Below are 27,075 nucleotides of genomic sequence, written 5' to 3' on the forward strand. Positions count from 1 at the left end.
TTCAAGGTCCTCTCCGGCCTACCCCATCCTACCCAACGTCAATCCAATGCTGCCAAGCCGTTGGCTCCCCTTCCGCTTTGCCAGAGCCTCCATCACCCACTTGTTAAATGTTCAGACAGGCCCCTTCGTGCTCTCTCCCTCACGCACGGGAGAAGCTCCCTGTGGTCATCCACAAAGACACCTCGGTGTCCTCCTTCAGACTCTCCTGTCTAGACCCACCTGTTGTCTCTAGACTTCTACTTTGATTATAAGCTCTTTGGGGCAGAGACTGTCTTTTGCTGTTTGCACAGTGCCTAGCACAATCACAGAAATAGAGGGCTGGAAGGGACCTCGAGAGGTCATCCAGTCCATCCCTCCTTAGCTAAGGGAGGACCAAGTGTACCTCGGTGAGTGCTGACAGGTGGTTGTCAAACCTGTTCTCCAGTGACAGGGATTCCACACTGGGGCCCTGGGTTCTGACTGGGGTCCCCCAGATGCTACCGCAATGGAGATAATGACAGTACTTCACCAAGGATCAAGAGGATTCTCATCTCATCATCATTAAATCCCCATCGGGTGGCCAAGTGTTTCCTGCCATCTCAGACATTCCAGACTGCCCTGTCTGATTCCACTGGGGTGGGGTAGTCCTCTCACACGACCCCACATTTTCCTGTACCCGCTGCCTGACCCCAGTGGGGGGGATAATCCACTCAAACAGCAGGATATTCACCCAACCCCATGCTCTGCTGGACCCCACGCTGCAGTGCCTCATGGGGCCGGGAAGGGCCTGAGAAGCGCTCTCACTCACTTGGATAGGCTGAGCTTCCCTGCTGCTAGGTGGCTCTGCACCGTGTGCCATCGGCCTCTCCCCGCCTTCCCATTGCTGGGCTCGCTGTGGGCAGACAGGCTGCTCTTCATGCCGTCCTCGCGGAGCTGCTGCTTCTCCCCCGGGCGTCCTTCTCGCTCCCCCGCCAACCCCGGAGCGGAAGAGGCAGCCAACTTAGCGCCCGATAGCAGAGAGCCACTGGGGTGGGCCAGATCCACCAGGATGGGCGCGAGGGGGGGGGTGGCGGGGAGGAGGCCACATGTTGGGGGAGAAAGAGAGAGAGAAAGAAAGAGAGAGACAGACAGACAGACAAGAGACAGACAGACAGAGAGAGAAAGAGAGACATCAGCACTGCAAAAGAAAGGGCTGACGGGGAGCCTTCGGCAACAGGGAGAGGAGAGAAAAAACAACAGGCGGCCCCGGCTCGGTGTGAGTGTGTGATGGCAGCAAAGTTACGTTATCCCATAGACAACGAGGGGTTAAACAATGGAGAAAACTGTTAGGAGAGGCACCAGTACAGGCAGAGGGAGAGAAAAGCCATGTTAGTGAGAGCTTACCAGCACCAGAGTCACCACCACACAGTGCAAATGCAGAGTACACGCTGAGGGGGGACCCAAACGCGCAACCCCATCCTGTGCTGCAGAGAAGGGGGCATGGGGTGGGGGAGGGAGAGCAGAGGGGACCTGGGGCAGCGGGGTGGGGGCGCTAGCCTCTCTCAGCGAGTCACTTAGGGCAGTGGTTCCCAATCCATTGGGGCAGCTGTTCCAGACTAGCAGGTGAAGGGCCTGAGCCAAACCTCCGCCAAGTCAATGGCAAGCTTCCCATTGGCTGGCATGAGCTTTGGATGAGGTCCCGAGGCCACAGCTGTGCCAGCCGGTGCCCACCGCTGCTTCCCATTTGGTGGGCTGTGTTCTATCCCGCCCTGGAGCTTGGGCCCAGCCCCACAAGGGGGCAGCCTGATGCAGCGGTGCCTTGTGAAGGGCCACTGAAGACCCTGGCAACGCTCTCTCTGACTTGGATTTGAGCCTAAGGGAGCGAGGGGCTGAGCCCAGGGAACTGGCCTGGCATACCAGTACTGGCGCCCTTGCCAGTGGTTGGGAACCACTGAGATAAAGGCAGGGGGCAGGAAGGGCAGGAGGGGTTGCTCGTCTCCATGGCTGTCTGCCCATGGGGGTGGAGTGTGTGGGGAGAAGAGGTGGAGCAAAGAGGAAGAGGAGGAGGGTGAAGGGGAGGAGAGGGTAGGTGGGTGGGTGGTGGGTTGCGCATATACTCACTACACATGATCAAACCAGGTAACGAGAGACTCACTTGAGGGAAAGTCGTGGATCACCGTATGGGGCGTAAGGTGAAATGTTTAGTATAAACTCCTTGGGAGGGTAGGAGCTCCATTTCTGCTGCACTGTGTTGTCATTGTTATTCCAAAAGTCTCTGTCTAGATCACTACATCGGCCGGAGAAGAGGGGAGAAAGAAAAGGGAAATACAAGAGAGAGAATCTGAATTCCTGCGAGGGGAGGAAGGAGAAAAAAAAATCAACCCCCTCCCCCACAAAACCAGAAAGAAGCCAGGTTAAAAAGGAGAGCAGCTCCATCTCCTCCTGTGAAAAAAAAGCCACAGCGGTCGCGGCATTGGCCTGCCACACACATACACACCCACGCAAACACGGAGGGAGGATGGACTGGGGACAAAGGGACGAAGAGCAGCAGAAAGACGGGAGCAGGAGCCTCCAGAAGCTGGTAGGAGAGAGAGAGAGACAGAGTGCAGGTTAAAGGAGAGTCCGCTGGACACGGCAACCTGGTAATGTCTCGCCAGGCTCCCTGCTCTGTTCCTGGGAACAGCTTCAGGGCAGTTCTCACTACATCCCAAGCACCCTGCCCCCTGGATGTTGGCAGAACTGATGGCTCCAGGCATTCAGAAATCAGGAGGCATGCCCCCAAAAGCATGAGATTGGCCTAAAAAGGAGGCGGTTTGGGAGCGTTAGGGAGTCACGCTCTCAAGCTTTCTTGGCAACCATTACTGGGCTGGGAACGCACTGCAGGTGTTACCACAGAAGCTGAGATGCTCACAGACTCGCGAGCCCAAGAGCTGGGGTCATCAGGAAAACACCCCAGCTGCTCAAGACTCACAATATAATCACTAGAACTGGCAATGGGGCAGTGCAAAACGTAGTCCCCTTAGCATTGAGACAGCGGCAGAATCCACTACAGTCTTGGGGACTGACTGACATCTTCCAAGAGACTGGAGGTCAGCATGCTGAGGGGAATGTCACCTTCATTCAAGGGGGAAATGAGCTGGCAGGACTCAATGCCCAGTTCCTGAGGCATGGGAGGACGTGGGATTTGGGGAATGGAAAGATTCTAAGAACATTTGATAAAGTTGGGAGTCAAGCTAGGGTGATGGTCCATCAGGATCTCCCGAGGTTGGCCTCTGAGGGACACTGGGCCAGGAATATAGTCAGACTTGTTCTGCCATCACTTCGAGATTTGCTAGAAACTCCAGCTGGAGAGAGGAGAGGGACCCAGGGAGCAACTTGAGAGACACACAGGACTAATATTTGAAACCAGCCACTAAAAACCTGAGAGGGATGGCAGATGAATCCAGCAGGGGGTTCTTATTTCCTGTTTGTCTTCCACCTAGATAGGCATTGTCCATCACCAGGACTCATCTTAGTACAGCAGAGGTGGAGAACCAGAGCTAATAGCACCCTGCTCCAGATGTGGGGCCCCTCTCTAATCCAGAGCTACTGACACCTGCTCCAGATGCGCAACTCCTCCCTGAAGAATCCAGGACAGATGACACCCTGCTCCAGATGTGAGACCTCTCCCTGCAGGATCCACAACTGACACCCTGCTCCAGATGTGTAATCCCTCCCTGCAGGATCCAGAGCTAAGGACACTCTGCTCCAGATGTGAGACCCTCCTCTCCTAGAAAACGTATATTAAGGGTAACCCTCTTGTCCCATCCTGCGGGACAAGATCAGTCCCCACTTGACGGTGCAGCGGGAGCCAGGGAGCGTGATTCAGCAGGGTGTGCACTGCGACTGTCTGGCTGTACATTTCAGACTCTAAATAGGTCACTTCATGCCACGGACAGATCAGAGACAAGCCGTATCTACCCATCGCCTCCTGACTTCAGAGAGCCGCCAATGGCTTCCTGTTGCTTGACCTGGAGTACATGGGATCCAACAAGCAGCACCTTTGAAGTCAAGTGGTACTGCGGCAAATTCACCGGAGACTTCAAAAGTCCCCGACAGGCTGCGTGCCTGCACTCAGCCCGCCTCCCCTCATTAATTCCTCCAGTCCTCCTGCGGTTCTGACATGAAACGGCCTCTCCGAACACACAGAGTGAGATGAAAGGCCGAGGAGAGGGGGCCGCACGTGCCCCAGGGGCCACTGCCTTTTGCCTTAGAGCACAAGGCTCGCTCACAACCTTGAGAAGAAGGGGGAAAGAAGGGGGAAAGAAGGGGGAAAGGGAGAGAAAAAGTGGAGGGGAGGCAGGGAAGGGAAAAGAGGGAGGTGGGGAGAGAAAGAGAGAAGAGAGGATGGAGGAGAGAGGGAGAGACAAAGGCCCTCTGATTTGCAGCTCTCTTCCTCAGTCAGGGCCAGCTGGTTGGGCATCGGAGGCTGAGCTGTCTGGAGAGTCTCTTGTCACTGGTGCTGGGAGACCCATGAGGCTTCTGGGAAGTGGCAGCTTTTGAGTCCCGAGGAGAGAGGGTGAAGAGTCTCAAGTGGGCGGCGTACCCCTTAGGGAGTGGGCAGACCCTCCCAGAGAGAGAGGGTGGAGTGTCTGAGGAGTGGATGGGGTGAGTGTCTGCGGTGTAGGATGGCGTGTCTCAGGCTAGCTCTTTGTCCCCTGAGTGACTCCTCTCCTCAGAGGGCAGCCCGCACACCACTCCTCTGCGACTCACCACGGACCTCATCTCTCATCACTTCACTCATCAGCAGGGTCGGTGACATCAGCCAGGTCTGGAGCACGCAATGGGGCCGCCCCGCGGGCACTGTGTGAAGGGGCATGTTGCCCAAGGTCCCCTGGCCCACATGAGGACAGGTGCTGCCACCCTTGGGCCTATGGTAGGGAAGATCCCATGCACCCAGGGACCTTGTGCGCACACACTTGATCCACCAGCCAGAGTGCCACAATAACTGCACCACTGGCCGGTCCATGGAGGGGCAGCCCTGGTCACGGCGGGTGAAGAGAGTAAGCTCCACAAGGCATCACATAGGCTTGGTGAGAGGAGGAAGCAGCCACAGTCCCACTGGAAGTGGCCACTCCTCAGGAAGGCAGTGGAAGGCGACAGGCTCAGCCTGGAAGAGCGATAGACGCGACAATGGCTCTCGCCAGGCTGAAATGGGTCAGTCATCCACCCATCCCTCCTCCCAGGACTGCCCCCACCCCGGCCAGCTGACCTCCCCCCAGCCGCACAGGCCACGCAGAAGGGGACGCCAGGTTTCCAGGGCATGGGGGGAACAGGCAGAGTGCTGACCGATATCGCTGTCCTGGCGTGGGTGGGTAGGAGCCACCTGGGGCCCAGTCATAGTCACAGGGCCCAGTTCCCCTGAAGGCCCATCTTACTGCCCCGGTGGGCACTGCCCCATTGCACGATGTTACAGCACCCCAGGCCCATCAGTAGCCCTTCACACCATTTCTCCACCCAAGTGCACCCGTCTTAGGAGCCCTCTTGCCGCACAGCCCAGTCACGCATTACAGCCCTCGGCCCCACGTCCTTTATGGAGTGGGTGTAGGGACTGCCCCATTGGCGTCTCTGTCTTTGGATGCTGCCTTGGCCTCTGAACAAAGAGAAGCCCTGAGAAAGGTCATGGCTGTGGCCCATATCCCCCCAGAGTGCACCATGGGCTTAAACCCTCAGCTTGAGAGTGGGGCAAGACATTATGGAGACAGCCAAGTGAACAGCAGGGCCCCTGCTTGGTGTGAGACAGAGAGAACGTGAGGTGTCCTCCACCCCTGTAGGGCAGAGGGGACCCTGAGGCACCTCCCCTCCCCTCTGTGGGTCAGAGGGGACCCTGAGGCACCTTCCCATTCCTCTGTGGGGCAGAGGGGACCCTGAGATGTCTCCCCTCCCTCTGTGGGGCAGTGGGGACTTCTGTGTGCTGAGATGTGAATAGAGAAGGATAAATCTCATTGTGATTGGTCCAAGCCAAGCAGGCTGCTGCAGAAGGAGGTGTCCAGGGGGGGTCGGGATGGGGTGGGCATGGGAGCCCAGATCCAACTGGTTACCCCAATGGCTGTCAATGTGGAGAGCAGCTAGGATCCCTGCCCCTCCATGTGCCCTGGCTGCCCTTTGGGGAGCATGGACCATGCAGGAAGAAGGAAAAACCAGGGGAACTAGCTGCTGCAGGACCTGGTCTTTTATAGCAGACCCCGGCTGGCGATCAGCATCCCCTGCGGGCAAGATGCAGCATGATGGCCTAACAGCCTCGCCAAGCCCTGCCACCATGGCTACGAGCCTGGCATGAGGGACCCGAGGCCCTGACTTTGCCCACCCTGAGGAGACAGCTCTGAGGACTCGCAGCCCTGGGGACAGTCCTCTGGGCTCCCAGGAGGTGGTTGCCTGCTGCCCTGAGGAGGGCAGGGAGACATGAAGCCTTGGTCTGGCTTTGGTAGGCTCTGTTCTCGCTCAGGGCTGGTGAGCAGATGCAGCACTGGAATGTTTAGATGGGGGGTGGTGTTGGGGGCAGAGGAGAGCAGTTTGTAGGTCGTGGCTGGGTGCACACGAGGCAGTGGGGCAGTCTGAGGTTGGTGTCTGATTGGTGTGGGGGGCTGTGTGTGTCAGGGAGGTGTCTGAGCTGGGGAGGAGGTGGGGGGGCATCTGGGGGTTAGGCAGCTGTGTGCCTTTGGAGAGGTGTGTGTGCTGGGGGCAATGGGTGAGAGAGTTTGAGGGTGCAGTGGTGAGCTGGTTTGTTTGGGGGCACAGGGGTGTGTTTGGGGGTGGGGCTATAAGAAGTATTTTGGGGTGCAGAAGTGTGTGGAGCCTCTGAGCTTGGGAGTATCTGAGGGTGCAGGAGTGTGGGGGGAGGTGTGATCGGGTAGTCTGGGGAAACAGGAATGTGGGGTGCAGAGGCATGGGGATGTTTGAAGGCATCACGGTGTGGGGATGTTCAGAGTTTCCGGGTCTATGGATGTGTTTGTGGACATTGAAGGAGTATGGGGAGGTGCGGGTGTTGGTGGATTGTCTTGGCTGTGTAGGGGCAGGATGTATGGGGTACAGTGTGTGGGAATGTGTGGGTGTTGCAGGGGTGTGGAATCTGTATGGGGGTGGGGTGTATGGGGCACAGTGTGTGGGGATGTTTGGGTGTTGGTGGAGTGTTAAGGCTGTGGGAGGGCAAGGTGAATGGGGCACAGTGTGCGGGGATGTGTGGGTGTTGGTGGATTGTCATGGCTGTGTGGGGGCAGGGTGTGGGGATATGCGCGTATTGGACTGTCATGACTGTGTGGACAGTTTGTACGGAGCATAGACTGTGGGGATGTGCAGGTGTTGATGAGGTGTTAAAGCTCTGTCGGGGCACGGTGTATGGGTTGCAGTGTGTGGGGATGTGAAGGTGTTGGTGGATTGTCATGGCTGTGTGGGGGCAGGGTGTGGGGATGTGCGCGTATTGGACTGTCATGACTGTGGGGACAGTTTGTACGGAGCATAGACTGTGGGGATGTGCAGGTGTTGATGAGGTGTTAAAGCTCTGTCGGGGCACGGTGTATGGGTTGCAGTGTGTGGGGATGTGAAGGTGTTGGTGGATTGTCATGGCTGTGTGGGGGCAGGGTGTGGGGATGTGGGCGTATTGGACTGTCATGACTGTGGGGACAGTTTGTACGGAGCATAGACTGTGGGGATGTGCAGGTGTTGATGAGGTGTTAAAGCTCTGTCGGGGCACGGTGTATGGGTTGCAGTGTGTGGGGATGTGAAGGTGTTGGTGGATTGTCATGGCTGTGTGGGGGCAGGGTGTGGGGATGTGCGCGTATTGGACTGTCATGACTGTGGGGACAGTTTGTACGGAGCATAGACTGTGGGGATGTGCAGGTGTTGATGAGGTGTTAAAGCTCTGTCGGGGCACGGTGTATGGGGTGCAGTGTGTGGGGATGTGCGGGTGTTGGTGGATTGTCGTGGCTTTGTGGAGGCAGTGTGTACAGGCGTGGTTTGTGGGGATGTGTGGGTGTTGGTGGACTGTCAATATTGTGTGGCGGTAGGGTCTATGGAGCATAGAGTGTGGGGATGTGCGGGTGTTGGTGGGGTGTTAAGGCTGTGTGGGGGCAGGGTGAATGGGGCAGTGTGTAGGGACCTGCGGGTGCTGGCGGATTGTCATGGCTGTGTGGGGGCAGGGTGTACGGGGGGCAGTGTGTGGGGGTGTTTGGGGTTCAGGAGTTTCCAGCTTCTGGGAAGCTGCTGGAGCAGACACCACGCTCCAGGGCAGCACCTGAAGCTTTAATCCCTTCCCGCGCTGTCCCGTGGCACCTACTTGATGGTTTTCTTTTCGCTGCGCCCTCGGCTGGAATCCGGGGTCCCCACCGTCTCCAAGGAATTTTTATAACGTTTACCCTATGGGAAAAGAAGGGAGATATGTCAAGGGGTCGGAGCCAAGAAGTTCCCAACTGAATTTTTGGACACAGGCTCGCTCGTGCTAAAACCTGTGAATTGTCTGGGGATTGTTAATTTTTTTCAGGCCAGTCTGCCCACTGTGAGCCCCAGGTACCAGCGGTAATCAGACTCACAGGTTTCATTTGCTGCAGATCAGTGTTCTCCCTATCCATCTGGCTCTCATTGTGGTTACGACATAAACGCTTTCCTGGCTAATGTGATGGTAGCCAAGTGACTTTCCCAAGGTCCCACAAGGAATCTGTGCTAGAGCCAAGAATTGAACCCAGGTCCCCAGCATCCTAGTCAAGTCCCCTAAACACAAAGCAATCCTCTCACCCACTGACAGATACCTGTTTTAAAACAGTCATTTAATCAGGGAGAAGAAACAAGACCATGTGACTTAAGTGCCCAAACTCTCCCACCCCACCCTGAATAATGTCTATTTAATGTGACTAATTCTTGAACCAACAGGTTGCCCATGAGGCCAGCCAGAGCTTTCCCTGCTGCCATCTCTATCAGCCCACTGTCTGCAGGGTGAGGGGAATGTGCAGCTGAAGATGGGTGCTGGATTTTGGGGGACGTTCGTTGGATGAGGCCATGATTAAGTCTCATGTCCCAGATTGTCAGGTGTGTTCTGACCTAGTTTTTGCTCTTTTGTGGCTTCCAGTTTGTCATTCACTTCAGCTGCTCACCTGGTTTTGCTTGGAAAAATCCTGAAATTGGTCAAACTCTTAACGTTTCTGGTGTGTTTCCCTAGACATCTGAAACAGTCAGAAAGCATCATGGGAAAGGCATGCCCCAGAATGCTCCTTGCTTGGCCATCACAATGGAGCACTTCCAAGGAGTTAGTTTGGATGACCTGTGCCCCCCTACTGCTTCTGCTTCATGAACGCAAGACAGAGAGCCAAACCCGGCCTTCCTCTCCGCTGCCCCATCACATCTGCAGCAGGGGAGGATCAGCAATTTTAGGATTAATTGAACTTTAATTAATTAAGTTCACAGAAAAAAAAAAAACATGTCACAAGTTAATGAAATGTGCATTTGTTCCTAATTGGGGCTTGATAATAAGGCCACTTGGTAGTGATTTCCGATGGCAGGTACAACATGCTGTGCGATTCCAGGGCAGACAAGAGCACAATTAATGCTGATTAGCAAACAATTAGTGGATGACACCAACCCACACAGGTGCAGGTAAAGGGCCCCCCCGCACAGCTCTAGGGGGAAGCCATCTAAGAAAAGTGAGAGGCCGCCAGGGGTATTTTTAAGCCTCAGCTGCATGAAATATGCTTGTCCGGGGGCAGGGGGAGAGGGGACAAGAGAGAGCAACAAACATATGGGGTGCTTTGGATCCAACAGGAGCTCTGGATGTAGTGGTGGGAAAAAACAGGACAGCAGCGGGGGGAGAGGGGAGGAAGGGAGCTGGCTCCAGGCACACAGATAGAGCAGGATGGGGCAGGAGAGAATTTGGATCTAGGTCAAGGTGGCGACGAACAGTAGAAGAGAATTTGGATCTGGGTCAGAGTGGGACGATGGAGAGTGGCACAGCAGCAGAAGTGCGTGTGAAGGAATCTGGGTCTGGACTGAGGGCAGGGGTGACAGTGGGATAAGGCTGGGGTGTTTGTGGGCAGGGGAGTCAGCAATTTGGATCTGGAAAGAAGGACAGGATTGAGGGGACAACAGAGAGTTGGAGAATGACCAGTCTGATCAGGGTAGGGGAAGGGATTCCGTGGCTGGGGAGGGGTAGTCTAGCAATGTGAAATATGGACTCAGACTGACAGCTCACTCCCCCTAGACCTTTCACCCCACCTGCACTGTCCCTGTGAGCTCTCCAGGCAGCCACACACATGCATTGTTCATTGCAGTTAGTTGTGGGTAATCTGCCCACAAATTAAGAAAAAGCCTGGGGAGGATCACAAACAGCCTGTTAATCACCATGAGAAATGCTGCCCCAGGGGGTGGGGTGGGGGGGAGAAAGGGGCTCATTTATGGAGCCAAGGCAGTGCAGTGACTTCATAGCTAGGTTGTGGTTTGCTTTCTCCATCCTAAGCCTCAGCCCTTGATCTCCCTCTGTGTCCCTCAGAAACACCTCAGTTCTGCTTCTGCTTTCTCCTGTGTGGTCTCCCGGCAGAGGAGAGATTTCTGGATGTCACTCAGACAGCCATAAGAGGTGCAAATGGAGATGTTTTCCTCCTGAGTTACTTTTGGGAAGGCACCTCCCCAGAAATGGCTTGGCCTAGAAACTCCAAGAGCCCTCCACAACAGCACATGTCCTTGAACGTGCCTTAGAAGGCCAGGTGGTTAACTTTGGAGCCAGTCACCACAAATGTCATAGAATCATAGAATCACAGAATATCAGGATTGGAAGGGACCTTAGGAGGTCATCTAGTCCAACCCCCTGCTCAAAGCAGGACCAATTCCCAACTAAATCATCCCAGCCAGAGCTTTGTCAAGCCTGACCTTAAAAACTTCTAAGGAAGGAGATTCCACCACCTCCCTAGGTAACGCATTCCAGTGTTTCACCACCCTCCTAGTGAAAAAGTTTTTCCTAATATCCAACCTAAACCTCCCCCACTGAAACTTGAGACCATTACTCCTTGTTCTGTCATCTGCTACCACTGAGAACAGTCTAGAGCCATCCTCTTTGGAACCCCCTTTCAGGTAGTTGAAAGCAGCTATCAAATCCCCCCTCATTCTTCTCTTCCGCAGATTAAACAATCCCAGTTCCCTCAGCCTCTCCTCATAAGTCATGTGTTCCAGTCCCCTAATCATTTTTGTTGCCTTCCACTGGACTCTTTCCAATTTTTCCACATCCTTCTTGTAGTGTGGGCCCCAAAACTGGACACAGTACTCCAGATGAGGCCTCACCAACGTCGAATAGAGGGGAATGATCACGTCCCTCGATCTGCTGGCAATGCCCCTACTTATACAGCCCAAAATGCCATTGGCCTTCTTGGTAACATATCCAGCTTCTTGTCCACTGTAACCCCTAGGTCCTTTTCTGCAGAACTGCTGCCGAGCCATGCGGTTCTTAGTCTGTAGTGGTGCATGGGAGTCTTCCGTCCTAAGTGCAGGACTCTGCACTTGTCTTTGTTGAACCTCATCAGATTTCTTTTGGCCCAATCCTCTAATTTGTCTAGGGCCCTCTGGATCCTATCCCTTCCCTCCAGCATATCTGCCTCTCCTCCCAGTTTAGTGTCATCTGCAAACTTGCTGAGGGTGCAATCCACACCATCCTCCAGATCATTTATGAAGATACTGAACAAAACCGGCCCGAGGACCGACCCTTGGAGCACTCCCCCAATGTCTGAACTTCGGAGAACTTTGCCAGGACCCAGCTGAGCTGATAACTTTTGCCAACATCAGGCTGAATTCAGCATCTCCAGAGCTCTACAACCGCTGGCAGAGCGTAAGGTTCAGCAGGTGAGCTCCTGTCTTTGCCAGCAGCACAACTTGGAGACTTTGTCACCTTCATCAGCCAACCAGTTTGGGTTTAAGCTGCTCCCAAGCCTGCCACACTCTCTCAGCCCAGCCGCTGCAGTTCAACAAGGCTGCAAACACCCCCGGCCCAGCTCATGAGATCTCTGAGCTCCATTGTTCAAAAGGTCCAGGTTAGAGGAGGTTACAGACACAGCCGGAGTGGCCTGCAGGACGCGGAAACACTGTCTTGTGAACCTCTTGCGTTCTAGGAGCCCGTAAGCTCTGTCGTTAAATGATACAGGTTCCAGAATGGCGCAGACTCTGCCAAGAGCAGGCTGCAGTGTCCACAGGCTCCATTAGCGGAACTGCTCAGGTGTGAAGGGGGTGGGGGCTCTGCCAGCACGGCCTCCAGTGAACTCCATTCATCAAAATGTTCCCATCCAAGGAGGTTTCAAGCTCAAGCCAGTGGAGCAGTTCTTTCCAGTGCAATGCTGAAAACCAAGTACAGTGCCAACTTGACACCACATTTAGGACTGTAGCAGAATATGGGGTAGATCCTGGTCTCTGCCCCTGAGATGGTGCAAAAGGGAACAGAGCCATGAAGGAGCCTAATGACCATCCCAGCAGGATTAGAAGTGGGCACTTCAAGAGACGTCTAGCTGTTGTTCATACTTGAGAGCTGGAGTGAAGCATGAGTTAGATGTAAGTGATTTGGGGTGGATGGTACAAGGGATAACTGGTTACCTTGGTTACAAAGGGATGGGTCTTTGTGGGAGGTCAAAGGAGATGCAACTTGCACCGAATTCAATGGGAGCTGGATCTGCTTCCAGCTGAATCTGGCCTATGTGCCAATCTAGGACAGACGTGCACACTTCCTGAGCTGAGCGAGACACATAGCATCGCTGCTGATGGGCAGGCCGAGAGGAGCTCTTTTATCTGATATGGCGGGACAGCCATTGTGGGCTGGCTTCCCTTTCCTCAGTATGCATCTAGCCACCTTTCTATCTTAACCCACTTTGTCCTTCACGCTTTCCTCGCCCTGCTCCCCCCTTTGCCCATCACATCTGCTTTTAGATAAGACAGCAGGGACTGGGTGAAGCAACTGTTCAGCTGGGGACAATCACGGGTGAGCACCTCAATGGCAAGGGTACAGGGAAACTGAGTAAGGGTGGGATAACCACAGGGCCACGGTGCCTGGTCAAGGGCAAAAAACTCCCCTCCACAGACACTGATGAGCAGGGCGCCAGTGCAGACCAGCATGGGGATGAGATGAACCTGAACGGCTGGCCTGCACCCACTGCATGGTCAATGCCCACAGTCAGAGTGCCCCCTGCTGGGCCCAGGGAAGGCTGCAGCTCACCAGCTGTGACTCCACCTAGTTGGATCTTGTGCTTAAGGCACAGGATGGGGAAGCAGAAAATCTGGATTCAATTCTTCACCCTGTGTGACTGACTGTGGGGCAGGTCACTTCATCTCCCATGGGAGTTAGAAGCCTAAACAGCTTTGAGGGTGTGGGCCTCAGTGCCCCATCTGTAAAAGGTGATTGTGACGCTCCCAGGGTCCATTCAGGCTGTAAGCTCTTCAGGCCAGGGGCTGACTCTGACTCTGTGTCTGTGCAGCGCCTGGCAATGGGCCAGCAAGCTTGGTGGGGGGCCTCTAAGAGCTACTAGCACAGAGATAATAACAAATCCTAGAGCCTACTTGTTATCTCCCCAACCCATTACATCGCTCGGCTGAGCCTGCCATTCCCCCAGTGCCAGGCAATGAGGTGTCTCCCCTTTGTCCGATTCTCTGCCCCTTTGTTCCATGCCCTCCTCCTCCTTCTCAGCCCTTCAGTCATGTCAGGCCACGGGCCGGGCTATGAAGGACCTAGATCCCTGTGCTGGAGGTGAAGCCGGGTCACTCCTCTCCCCCCTCCTCCTGCATTCTCTGAACTCTCTCTGTTCTCCGAGCCTTTCCTGCCCTGCCAGAGTGAGGCAGGGCCCCGTCTACCTCTCCCAGGCCAGCAGTATCAGGCCAGCCACGGCAGGGTCCGCTTGCACCGATGGGGAGGGTGAGAGTGCCAGGCCTGTCACATCAGGCGGGCTGGTAGTAGGCAGCTGCCTGGTGGCCCCGTCAGCCACCTGCTGAGGTAAGGGGCGGGGAGCAGCTCACTCCTCCAATGCTTCAGCACAGGCTGGTCTGTGCAGCAGTAGCTTCTCCCTGGCAGGAGCTGGACAGGTGCTCACCGGTCAGTGCTGGCGAGCCACCTAGCTGGCTCTGTTGGGAAACTCGAGCTGGGCAAGCCTGCTCCTTGTATCAGGGAGACGGGGCCACACCCCCAGCTGGTGCGAAGGTGTGCAGATCCAACAACTGCCATGTGTCCGCTGGGGCTCTGGCTCATTGTGCTGGGGAGACACAGTGCCCAGCTGGCCAACCCCTGGCTCCCTCGGCCACAGAGGTGACTGCTCCATCTGCCAAGGTCTGAGGGCAGCTGGGCATTGTGGAGTGGGGTGAGCATCTCTGAGGTCAGGAGCCTGGATCCCCAGGAATCCCCCCTGGATCCCCACCCTCATGCCTCCCCTCGAGGCAGCCTTGCGCAATGGCTCCCATTAGCGGAGTGCAGGCCCGCACGCTGCAGACAGGGCACTGACCAGCGGGGGAGAGGGCGCTCACACCCCAGGCTCTCCCAAAGGGCACGCTCTGCTGCAACATCCAGCATCTCTCTCCACAGGGGCAGGTGGGACTGGGCTGCAGTGAACTGAAAGGGGACGCTCTGGGCAGGCTGCTGGACGGGGGCAGACCCTGGGGTTCTCTCTGGCTAGCATCCCCATGTAATCCTGGCCTGGCCTGCTGACTACCAGATCACACCTTGTGCCCAGCTGCCACAAGCCCAACAGGAGGAGTCAGCAGCCTAATCCACGCGGAAGTGAAGTGGAGGGTTCTTTGCCAGGAGTGCAACGGAGGCGCTCTGTGACGGCCAATTCCTGCCACTGCTCCCTGGCACCTGTCCCGCCAAAGTCACAGGGTAAGATTGGAATTTGATTTCCCAAACTTGGCCAGCAGGACGGGAGAAGGGCTCCCCATTCCCCACCCTCCCGGGCCTCCTTCCTCCCCTTCATCCCAACCCTTTCCTCAGGTCCTTCCCCCGAGCCCAGTCCTTTCCACGCCCAGCGCCTCTTCAAGAAGGCAGGGAACTCACAACCTGTGTCCAGCTCTTGGGCAGGGGGTGGGGGGCTGTGATTTCACCTCTGGGGCATGGAGGAGCCTGAAGGCATGCTGAATCAGAAGGGCAACCACATGCTAGCTACCCTACCCTGGGGTATCTGCCAGGTGCGCTCGGACTGGCTCAGCAGCCACAGCGAGCAAAGGGTGACCCGGCACAAGCCCCTGGAGGACACAGCAACACCGGAGTGCTGGCTGTGGGGGAGCTCCCAGCTATTGCTGTGCCAGCCTCTCCCAGCTGGGGGCACTGCAGGAAATGGAACAGAAGTCATACCAGAGGTTCCAAAATTGCGATCTGGGGAGCATTTGTGCATGGGCCATCGGGTAATGCTGCTGCTCTTCGTCCTCCTTATTCAGTCGCATTAAATGAAGCTAGAAACACATTCAATACATTTCCTCGGGTCACTGCTCTGTGGCGGGAAGGCTGGCGTTGCACAGGGCTGTTGCACCTGGGAGGGCAGGTGTCCCTGAGACAATCTCAGGATGAAAATATAGGCCATGCCATGAACCAGGAGGGCGATCCCCTGGCCTTGATGCTGCGATTAGAGTAGCCAGACAGCCAGTGGCTGCGGGGCCCTCACAGCGTCTCTGGATCCAACCTCCCTGACAAGCCAGCACTACAGGAGTGAGTGAGCCGGCAGCTGGCTGCAGACAGGCTGGGCATGTTTCAGCTGCGTTCGGGGAGGAGGTGAGAGGGTTTCACCTTCTTGCTTTTGCTTCTAAATTTAGCCTGCTGGAAGAGCGGACTCGCTTGTTAGCATTCTGTGCTGCCTGCGCTCCCCGGCGCGTGCAGACTGACGGACTGCGGCGGCTGTGACCTTCCCTCCTCATCAGCTGCTGCTCCTGGACCCCACGGGAGGCTCCCGACAGGTGGCACATGGCAGCAGCAGCTGCATTAACTTTCCTTAGCCCCGGAGAAGCTGGTGGACCTGCCAGGGCTCTTTCCCTTTCGCCAGACAGGACTTGGAGTAGACGAGGCAGGGGAGGAGAGCGAGTGGTCAGGTGCTGCTGCTATAACACAGAGATACTTCTGAGCTGGCCCAGCTCTTCTGGCATCTCCACTGGCTTGGATGGAGGGGAGGCACTGCCCTGTTTGCTGCCGGCCAGGCAATGCTCTCTCAGCAGAGCGGGCTAGGTGCCTGGGTGAGGGAGGGCAGACAGGTAGGAGGCTGGCTGGCTGGTTGGCAGACGGGGGTAACTATGGTTCATGAGAGACAGGTAGATACGTGGGCGGCTGGGGAGTGCAAGGAGACTCTCCTCACCATGGCATGGATCTTCAGCCTACCGAGGGCACCGGCTAGGGGCTGTGGCTCTGTGACCTTGGGCGAGGTTTCCTCCCTTGGTCCTCAGTGCTGGTTGGGCACGGATCTGTCACAGAACTCTGTCACCTTCCAGGGCGCTGGCCTGGGTACTGGGAACAGGACGCTTCTGAGGAGGGAGGGTGTCGGGAGGGGGAACAGCAGCAGAGTCTTCAGGAGGAGGAAGCCACCCTTCACCCCAGGCAGCTGAGCACTCCACGGCTCCCTGACCCCACTGAGCCAGCCAGCTAGCTCTCTATCCCTTCTCGTTACCCTCAGGCAGCATGGAGAGCTGGGCCCAGGCAGCAGCCAGGGCTGTCCTTCCCCTCCCAGTGAGTCCTTGTTTCTCTTGTGCAGCTGGCTGAAGCGTTTTTGAACCTGGCCCCAGGCCCAGTTACCACTGAACGGGGAGCTCTTCGATTCATCTCACTTCCTCCCAGGCTGCCTGGTTTATTAATTTGGCTCCCGGCCGCAGGGCTTTACTTATTAATATGGCAGTATCGCTGCTTAACTCCCTTGTTTGTGAATGTAAACATCCTCGGCCCTCCTCGACATTCCACACGCCAGCTTCCCCCGGCCATAAATCACGGGAAGCCAAACAGCCTGGATCTGGGCAGTGGGGTGGCAGAGCCAGAAAGCTGGCAGATAGCAGCTGGGGAGGAGCCGTGCTGATACCTGCCGGAGGGCTGGGGAAGGAGAGCTGCCTGTGCGTGTGAAGGTGCAGCAGGGAGACGCTCCTAGGAACATTCCTCTGGAAAGACAGATGCTGTCTCCTTTTAACGGCAGTTTTAAAGAACAGGTGCTATGGCTTTTTAATGGTTCCCGGTGCCCGGCTGCGCCCTCTCGGGCCCCGGCAGGCGGAACGGGGAGGTGACATTATTTCTAGTGCAGTGTTTGTTGTTTGGAGAGTGAAAAAGAATCAAAAATAGCTGCCTTCGGAGCACTTGACCCACTTTCCAATCTCAGCCGTGCACAGAGAGGCTTCATGGAGGAAGGAAACGAAAGACAACGTGCTACTGAATCCTGGCCAGGAGGGCACTGTGGGGAATTAGGGCGGGTGGGGGCCACAGGGCACTGTGGGTAGGAAGGGGCCACAGGGCATTGTGGGGGACCGGGGTGGGTGGGGGCTGCAGGGCGGGGGGGGCCCGCAAGTCCATTCTTTACCACCATTTGGGGATAACGCAGCAGTGCCGTGCAGCCTGCCTCCCCCCGGGCTGCTCATGCCAATGCAGAGCCAGGGCGGAGCAGGAGAGGGGCCAGCTCATTACCGTGCATCTCCAATATATATATATTTATTTTGAAAACTTCCCTTTATGCTGCACACACATTTTCACCCAAACATTTAATTATCACATCTCCAAAAGAGCAAAATAAAAACTGCAGCCGCCACCACGGAGCCTTACTCAGCAAACGCCTCTCAGGGCTGCACGACTGTCACTGCGGGGTGGGACTCCAGGGGCCCCGGACACCAGCCTGCCCACACACCCAGGGGTGGCACCTCCCCCTGTGAACCCCAACTGACTGCTCTTCTACCTGTTAAACTAATGCCCTAAGTGGCTCCCCTTACACCTCCCACTGTGCTCCCCAAATTACTTCCTTTATGCCTCTCACTGCATACCCCAGTGTGTCTCCATCTACATCTCATTGTGCACCCCTAATTAAACTCCTCTGCCCTGTACCCCAATTCCTCCTCTTGTGCCTCATGCTGTGCCCCCAGTACCCCCCCTTATTCAAAGCTTGTGCAGTTTTGTTTACAGAAGAGGGAGCATTGTAACCCGCACTCTCATACCCCAGTTTGTTCCTGTTCCCCAACACCCCATGAGCCCAATTAGATTTATTTGGCTGCGGTTGATTTTCATAACAAGCAACTGTCTTTCTGCTGGGGAAAGCGAGGGCTGCTGTTCGGACCGTTACATTTTGTCTCTCTGCTATGGAATTAACAATCTGAATGGATTAATAAGTAAAGGATCTTGCTGAGATTCCAAATTAAGGAAACAACTGCTACCCCAAACAGAGGTGAATGGAAAGACTGCTACTTCTCAGACAGGCAAGTGTGTTCTTAGAAATGGGAAGGTGGAAAATCAAGCATTGATAGTTTTCAGTTTCAAGAGGCATAAAAAGCAGCATCGGTGTGTGTCTAAATGAAACATCTTATACCCTGAGATTAAGTTTTGTTAGACCAGAATTAAGTCTGAGAATAAAGTGCCCTGTAAAATAACATTAGGGGAAAGTTACAGGTGTTTTAAAAACTCTCCAAACTCAGGAACTGCATGATTACATTTCTGGCAATCACCTTAACTCTGCCCCTGGATACCTGCCCATCCTCCACCAGGGGCACAGTGGCTCTCAGCAGCTGTCACATGGAACTGAAGAAAGTCCCATGAGTACGAATTATCCAAATAGCACCTCCCAACCTCGCCTCCTACACTGTTCAGGGGAAGGGGGCTCTGCGAGGTATTAGGTGAGTGCTAGGGTGAACTGAGGGCAGAGTCTTAGATTCTTCAGATCCAAGCCCTGAGCCGGTGAGAGCCCTGACTTCATCAGCAGGCAGCACATAGCCAACGGCTGGCTGCTGGTGCCACATACCAGACTTTGCAGGACTCAGGAGGTGACACCCCCTGCCCCAGGTATATATACATCCCCAGACTGCCCCGAGGCCTCATCCCCGCTCACTACATTCCCTCTTCCTCGGTGGCTCGCTTTCTCCCACTCTTCCTCACTTTCACTGGGCTGGGGCAGAGGGTTAGGGTGTGGGAGGGGGTGAGGGCTCCGGCTGGGGGTGCAGGCTCTGGGGTGGGGCTGGGGATGAGGGGTTCAGGGTGTGGGAGGGGGCTCTGGGCTGGGACAGGGAGTTGGGCTCTGGGAGGGGGTGAGGGCTCTGGCTGGGGGTGCAGACTCTGGGCTGGGGCTGGCGATGAGGGGTTTGGGGTGGAGGAGGGGGCTCCGGCTGAGGGGTGGGGTTGAGGGATTTTGAGTGTGGGAGGGGGCTGCAGGTTGAGGCAGGGGGTTGGGGTGCAGGAGTGGATGCGGGCTCTGGGGTGGGGCCGGGGATGAGGGGTTCAGGGTGTGGGAGGGAGCTCTGGGCTGGGTCAGGGGGTTGTGGTGCAGGGCAGGTGAGAAGTCTGGGCTGGGGTCGCAGGCTCTGCGGTGGGGCCAGGGATGAGTTGTCTGGGGTGCAGGAGGGGGCTCCAGATTGGGGGCGGCTCAGGAATGGGTCAGGGGGTTGGGGCTCAGGGTTGGGGTGCAGGCTTACCTTGGTTGGCTCCCAGTCAGCAGCGTAGCGTAGGGGGCTGTGCATGCCCTGGAAGTGGCAGCAGGTCTGGATCCTAGGCGGAGGGGTGGGGTGGGGAGCAGGAGGCTCCACGTGCCGCTCTCGCTCGCAGTCACCGCCCCCCTCGCCCAGCTCCCATTGGCCGCGATTCCTGGTCAATGGGAGTGCAGAGCTGGTGCTCGGGCAGCACGTGGAGCCCCGTGACCCCCGGCCCAGGACCCAGACCTCCTGTCTGCTTCCGGGGTGCAGCACGGTGCCCCAGGACAGGTAGGGACTAGCCTGCCTTCGCGGCCTGGCCAGAGGTGCTGACCAGAGCCGCCGGGTCCCTTTTCGACCAGGTGTTCCAGTCGAAAACCGGACACCTGGTCACCCTAGCCTCTCCAGCCAGCGCAGGGTGCGGCAGGTGTGACCAAAGTCTGTTTGCACTGGAGCGTAAGACAGGCTAGCTGGGCTCCGCTGATGCCTGGCCAATATCTTCTCCTGATCAGCTGTGTGCCTGGTGGGGAATTTCAACCCCCCACGCATGCTGGCCTTGTGCAGGACGTGTGGTGTGGGGCTCAGAGAAGCCTGACCTCCAGGCTCGGCTCTTTCCTTTGGTCTCAGTTGCTTTCCCTGTCTTTAAAGAAAAACCCAGTGGAGCAAAGTGGGGCCTGAGAGGAGCCGGGGCTGGTCCCTGCTCAGTGCTCTGACCCTTCTGGCCTCCTCCAGGCAGGGGGACTGTAGATTTCCCTACTGCTGGCCTCTCTGCAGGATGTGTGTGTGTGTGTGAAGATGATCACTCCCATCAGTGGGAACATGTCTACACCAGCTAAGGCAGAGGATCACATTGTCATGTTTCAGAACCCAAGCGCACCATTGCATGGGCCAGGAAAGCATTTCCATCCCTCCTCCCTGCATTCTGGGAAGGACTGGCCTTCCCTCTGAAGAATTCAGGTACAGCTGGGAGAAGGATCTTGCTAGACCCATGGCTTGATCCAAGGTGGGAAGAAGGACAGAGAGAGAAATGTAAAGAAAGGAAACTGCCAGGTGTTGCACTTGGTCGAGCCAGCCAACCATGTCAGCAACAGCACTGCACGGTACCCAGGTTTCTAGCAGCGAGATCCCTTCCTTAGTGACTGCTCTGAATTTGGGGGTGCCCACTCTGAGTTTGGGGCTGCCCCACGTTCTGTGGGGGGTGGGCAGGGGGCCTGCTGGCTGTGCTATATTCTAAGACGTGGTTCAGAGGTGAAGGAAGCTGCAGCAGCTGAGGTTGGGGGAGAGCCACATTGACCTTTGGTCAGCACGGGTGGAGGGGGGGCCTCCGGGGTGGGAGGGTCCCACCCGGGGGGTCCAATCCTTGTGCTCTGGTGGGGGGCTGGGTTGGGGTCTCGCCATTACAGGTGAGGAATCACCAGGGACTGTGGAGTCTCTGCTCTGGGGCGTGACACTCCTCATTCAGGAGACGCTCCCTCAAACTCCCTCTCTGCTTTAAACCAGCGACTCTGCCGGACCCTGGTCCTCTCTGGCCAAGCCCTGGCCCTGGGCGGCTGCTCCTCTCCTGACTGCCCTGGTTTCATGCTCTGTGTCTCATACTGCTCTCGTTCCCCACGGTCGTGGATGACGCTGCTGCAGAGTGGATTGCCCATGCCGTGCCCCGAGTGGTGTACCTCGGCGAGTATACTGTGTGCCACCCGGCAGCCTTACCCCCTAGCTGTTCCTAACCCAGGCAGGGCAGCAGGGCCCCCGCCACCGAGTCACGGCACTTACCAGTTTGTGCTGGCACCACTGGCAGATCCCGCACAGGACGATGGTGACGCTCAGGCTGACGGTGATGATGGCTGAGACCAGGAGGACATCGCGGGAGGGCACTCCTGGCAAGAGGAAAGCACAGGGTCAGGCCCCTTGGCGAGGGGGAGAGCGGGCAGAACAGGGCTGGCAAGGGAGGGACACAAAGCTCCCGCTGGGCTAGTCTGTCCTGAGCCAACCCCCCCGGCACAGTCCCTGCAGGATGGTCCCAGGCACGGCTACTGCAGAAAGCTCAGCCTTTGGGGAGAAGGACAGGCAACACGGGCGGAGTGCTGAGGATGGCAGCAGCCATGAGGTTGATCAGAGACTGGACAGGTCACCAGCCACACATGGGAGCACATGGACCCACACCCACCTTGCAGCACTTGATCTGGCACCCTGGCCCATGTCCCAGTATGGTGGCGATTCCACTCTGACACCTGATGGTAAGGTAGACCCTCAGGGCCATCCTGCTGTGGCCTCAGGGAATAAGGTGTTACACCGAACACCTACCCAGGCATGCATCCAGAAGCATAGGACACCCGACAGCGAGATCCCCCCATCCTCGCCCAGACAGAGGGAGCGGCATGGGACAGCCAACAGCAAGAGCCACCCAGACACGGTGCTACACGGAATGCCCAGCAATGAGAGTTGGTCCATCCTAACCCAGACAGAATGCAGTTTGCATATCAGAGCCATTGGGTCACAATTAGTTAGTGTATTTGGGCAGCACCTGCATTCCAGTCCAGATCAGTCTCCCAGAGTGATGGGCACTCTAAAAACACTTCCTGAGAACAGCCCCTGCCCAGAGAGTTTCCAATCTCGGCTACACACATCCACATACAGCACCACAGACTACGTCAGGCGTCAGGCCAAGCCAAGGGCCCTGCTTGTTCGTGGATCTCTCAAGACATTGTAGCAAGATATATCGAACCTCCTCTCTAGGTACAGTCCACTGAGTAGATCACATTGCAGTGGGATAGCCCATCTCCAAGCCAGACACCATGCATTGCATACAAGGCATGATAGTGAGGAAACACTCCGTCATTCGATCTGTTTATTTTCTAAAATGTGCCAGCCTGCAGGGACATGGCTGACAAAGTACAATGGGGCAGTTCATCCCTGGGCAGCTTGAATTACGTGCCTCTCCAATCTACTGGAATTCTCTGAAGGAGTCAACTAACTAACGCAGAGATTCTGGGCCTGACTGTGTGTGTGTCATCAATAGGTAACAGGGTGTTGTAGTCAACCTGCCCTTCCCATATTTCTAAACAGCAGGAGGGGGCTGGCTAGACAGAAGGAGTGTGGAAAAGGTTGAGGACAACTGAACTAGTATATAAGGGAGGCATGGCTGATGGGCTTTCAAAAGAGTTGTGACCAAGCACATCACGAGATGTTTTAAGGAAATTAAGTCATCACAGGGTGCGAGGTAAACTGTCCTGGATTAGAAATTGGGTTAAAGACCGAAAGCAAAGGTCAGGCACCAACGCCCCCTTTCTGACATGGCTAACGGTGTCGTGCTTCAATGTCCCATGCATTGGTAGGACGCCTGGCTGAAAAGTGAAGCAGCAAAATTTGCAGCTGCCATGGCACTGATTTAATTGAGTGAATACTAGCAGAAGGAAGGGTTCAGTGAATCTAGGAGATTAGGGCAAAGCAACGGGCTATGAGTGCAGGATAATGCATGTTGGAAGGAACATTCTGAACTACTCCTACCCCATGATGAGCTCTAAATTAACCATAACCACTCAGGAAAAAGGTACCATCACAGCCGTTTCAATAGGAACCTCTCAGTGCACAGTGGCAGGCAGGCAGAATTGCAAACAAGATGTTTAGGCAGGAAAGGGATAAAGAAAAAATAGACTATGAAAATGCAGCTATTCTAATGCCGTTCTGTAGGTCAGTGATGTGCCCTCACCTGGAATACTGTGTGCTGCTCTGGGTGATCTATCTACCCACCTCATTCGTAGTCATCTATCACCGAACAATACAGCATCTAGACCCTTCAAAAAGGATATAGCAGAAATAGAAGTGATCCAGAGAAGGACAATGGAAATGATCCTATGCATAGAAAAACTTCCATGTGCAAAGAGATTACAAGGATTAGGACTGTTTGGTTTAGAGAGGAGGTGAATAAGAAAGGACGTGCCAGAGGTCTATAAAACTATGAATACAGACAAGATAAAGTCGGTGCTCTCACTTGCCTTGACAAGGGCAGATCCAATTCAGTTAAAAGGCAAGACATCTAAAGCTAACAAAAGTAAATACCTTTCTACACAAAGTGTAATTAACCTGTGGAACTCCTTGCCACAAGATGTCAGGAAGGACAAGAGCTTAGTAGACTCCCAAAAGGATTATACATGTTTATGAATATTAAGCATCTCCTCAGTTACACCAACTGTGATACAAATATATCGTGAGAGACGTCAAATTCTATCCTTGAACGAGTCTCATGGGCACTGCCCCACCCAGTAAAGATCAATTGAACCTGCTCCCCTCCCACTGGCCATCCCCTAGCTCCACCTCCCCTCCCCCATTGATGATCATACAACTGTTGCCCTTATTCACATGGAAGAGTCTCATTCAGGAAGTATTTCATGTATTGTTAGCTTTTTAAATGGTAACTTAGCAGCTGGAAAATGAGGAGGAAGAGCCAGCTCCCCACAGCAAGTGCTGGGAACCCAATCCCTCATGTTTCAAGACCCAGGCTCTCCACTAATGGCCTGGTGCTAGGAAGAGCCCTCCGCTATGGGCACGTTAGTGCGCAGCCGTCCATTCGCTGAGCGCTGCTGGACACAGCACAGCTGGCTAGAGGCTCTGCTGCCTGGTATTTGGCACACCCTGTGCCTCTAGGTGAGTCACCTCTAGTGCAGTGGATTTACACCAGGCAGGAATCGGTCCTATTAATTTCATTGCTGGTCATGGTGCATTCCCCTAAGTGACAATACATCCCAGGGGAGGCCCGCCACGGCATCTGCGCTGCATCACTCCAGTCTCATTGCAAATGGGCCTGATTACTCGGCTGTGTTGTCTGGGCTCTCCCTGAACGTTGGCTTTGGGGAATGAGTCACCTTTGTTTACTCAAGCCTGAAAGCCGGATTCTCCCTGTCTCCTCAACCCTTCTATTATCTCCCTTATTGCTTCCCCTTTAGGAAACGTCTGCGAGTGGAGGCGAGGCTGGGAGAAGAGGCTGGAAGGACGCCCAGGCCCAAAGTCAGACATTTCTCTCCCCCCAGGCAAGGTCTATAGTATGGGCCCCAGCGACACACACGCCCCTGACTGCCCCCCTAGCTAGCCTGGCCTCAGAGCAGGACCAGCTCCAGCAGGGATGGGGAGGGCAGAATCCCTGACCCATGTCAGAGGGGGTCTCTGCCAACAGAAGGGCCAGTTGCCACAGTGCCCTTAGTGGAACCCTGACCCTCTGCTATAAGCGTAGGCCTGACTGGAAGCAGGGACCTGGGGGTGGAGGCTGTGCACCCCATTCCACATCCTCTGAGCTGTTCAGTCTCTCCAGACCTGGGGGCCTGTGTGAGCCAGCGACCTTACAGCAAAGGGCCCTGTACTCCAGGTCTCCTCTTGATGGTCCTCCTGCATTGGGTGATTGACATTCCCACCGTGGGGAAAGGCTGCCTGGGCCCAGCAGGGTGCCACCCCAGCACTACAGGATCGATGCTGACAAGAGAGAGCGAGAAAGACCTGGGCATCCACGCTAGCTGGGAGCCCACGTCCTACAACAAGAAACCCAGATGCCACCGCACACAAATCCCAGCTGGGTGCCTGCTAGCGAGCCAGGCTGGGGCCACAGATCTCTGTGCGTGCGGGTGTGTGAAACGGAGAGCGTTACACGTGTAGCCCCCCGGCCATGATACCAACCGATGGTCCCAGCCTCGCAGGGCCGACTCGCGGAGCGCCGATATAGGAAAGCTCCTGTTGATAGGAGCTGGGCTTCTGGGTTGACTACAGGAGACAGGATTTGACACACAAGCACATCTGGAGACATACCAGCCTCACCCCCACCCCCATTGAGGGTTGCTCCCTGCAGCCCCTTGCCCACGCCTTGTCCTGTGTTCAGACGCCCTGAGTGACAGAGGGGAGAGGTCAGAGCACTTTCTCAGGGAGGTCATTCTGCGGCCTAGTAACGCACACGTCGGGTCCTGTCTAAATAATAATCAATGCTCATGAATAATTACAGGTTTCAGAGTAACAGCCGTGTTAGTCTGTATTCGCAAAAAGAAAAGGAGTACTTGTGGCACCTTAGAGACTAACCAATTTATTAGAGCATAAGCTTTCGTGAGCTACAGCTCACTTCCTCAGATGCATATCGTGGAAACTGCAGCAGACTTTATATATACACAGAGAATATGAAACAATACCTCCTCCCACCCCACTGTCCTGCTGGTAATAGCTTATCTAAAGTGATCATCAGGTGGGCCATTTCCAGCACAAATCCAGGTTTTCTCACCCTCCACCCCCCCACACAAATTCACTCTCCTGCTGGTGATAGCCCATCCAAAGTGACAACTCTTTACACAATGTGCATGACAATCAAGTTGGGCTATTTCCTGCACAAATCCAGGTTTTCTCACATCCCCCCCACCCCCATACACACACAAACTCACTCTCCTGCTGGTAATAGCTCATCCAAACTGACCACTCTTCAAGTTTAAATCCAAGTTAAACCAGAACATCTGGGGGAGGGGGTAGGAAAAAACAAGAGGAAACAGGCTACCTTGCATAATGACTTAGCCACTCCCAGTCTCTATTTAAGCCTAAATTAATAGTATCCAATTTGCAAATGAATTCCAATTCAGCAGTTTCTCGCTGGAGTCTGGATTTGAAGTTTTTTTGTTTTAAGATAGCGACCTTCATGTCTGTGATTGCGTGACCAGAGAGATTGAAGTGTTCTCCGACTGGTTTATGAATGTTATAATTCTTGACATCTGATTTGTGTCCATTTATTCTTTTACGTAGAGACTGTCCAGTTTGACCAGTGTACATGGCAGAGGGGCATTGCTGGCACATGATGGCATATATCACATTGGTGGATGTGCAGGTGAACGAGCCTCTGATAGTGTGGCTGATGTTATTAGGCCCTGTGATGGTGTCCCCTGAATAGATATGTGGGCACAATTGGCAACGGGCTTTGTTGCAAGGATAAGTTCCTGGGTTAGTGGTTCTGTTGTGTGGTATGTGGTTGTTGGTGAGTATTTGCTTCAGGTTGCGGGGCTGTCTGTAGGCAAGGACTGGGCTGTCTCCCAAGATTTGTGAGAGTGTTGGGTCATCCTTTAGGATAGGTTGTAGATCCTTAATAATGATACTATTAATTTAGGCTTAAATAGAGACTGGGAGTGGCTAAGTCATTATGCAAGGTAGCCTGTTTCCTCTTGTTTTTTCCTACCCCCTCCCCCAGATGTTCTGGTTTAACTTGGATTTAAACTTGAAGAGTGGTCAGTTTGGATGAGCTATTACCAGCAGGAGAGTGAGTTTGTGTGTGTATGGGGGTGGGGGGGATGTGAGAAAACCTGGATTTGTGCAGGAAATAGCCCAACTTGATTGTCATGCACATTGTGTAAAGAGTTGTCACTTTGGATGGGCTGTCACCAGCAGGAGAGTGAATTTGTGTGGGGGGGTGGAGGGTGAGAAAACCTGGATTTGTGCTGGAAATGGCCCACCTGATGATCACTTTAGATAAGCTATTACCAGCAGGACAGTGGGGTGGGAGGAGGTATTGTT

The 27,075-nt window shown here is 55.1% G+C and overlaps 1 protein-coding gene across 8 annotated transcripts in view; it reads right to left on the reverse strand.

The window, feature by feature from the left end:
- Positions 1 to 27,075, reverse strand: part of SYT7 (synaptotagmin 7) — a 176,026-nt gene that overhangs the window by 69,836 nt on the left and 79,115 nt on the right. For 2 of the 8 annotated variants that reach the window (XM_073346934.2, XM_073346933.2), the window contains exons 2-5: positions 21,325 to 21,428; positions 8,270 to 8,349; positions 2,114 to 2,245; positions 788 to 1,003 (exon numbers count right to left, since the gene is read on the reverse strand). In XM_073346934.2, the coding sequence (XP_073203035.1) occupies positions 788 to 1,003; positions 2,114 to 2,245; positions 8,270 to 8,349; positions 21,325 to 21,428 (532 nt within the window). Of the gene's footprint in view, positions 1 to 787; positions 1,004 to 2,113; positions 2,246 to 8,269; positions 8,350 to 21,324; positions 21,429 to 27,075 lie in introns of those variants that run through there. The other 6 variants (XM_073346937.2, XM_073346939.2, XM_073346938.2 and 3 more) reach the window with 4 other exon arrangements.

This window comes from Lepidochelys kempii, chromosome 6, assembly GCF_965140285.1.
Source record: "Lepidochelys kempii isolate rLepKem1 chromosome 6, rLepKem1.hap1, whole genome shotgun sequence".
Lineage (NCBI taxonomy): Eukaryota > Metazoa > Chordata > Testudines > Cheloniidae > Lepidochelys > Lepidochelys kempii.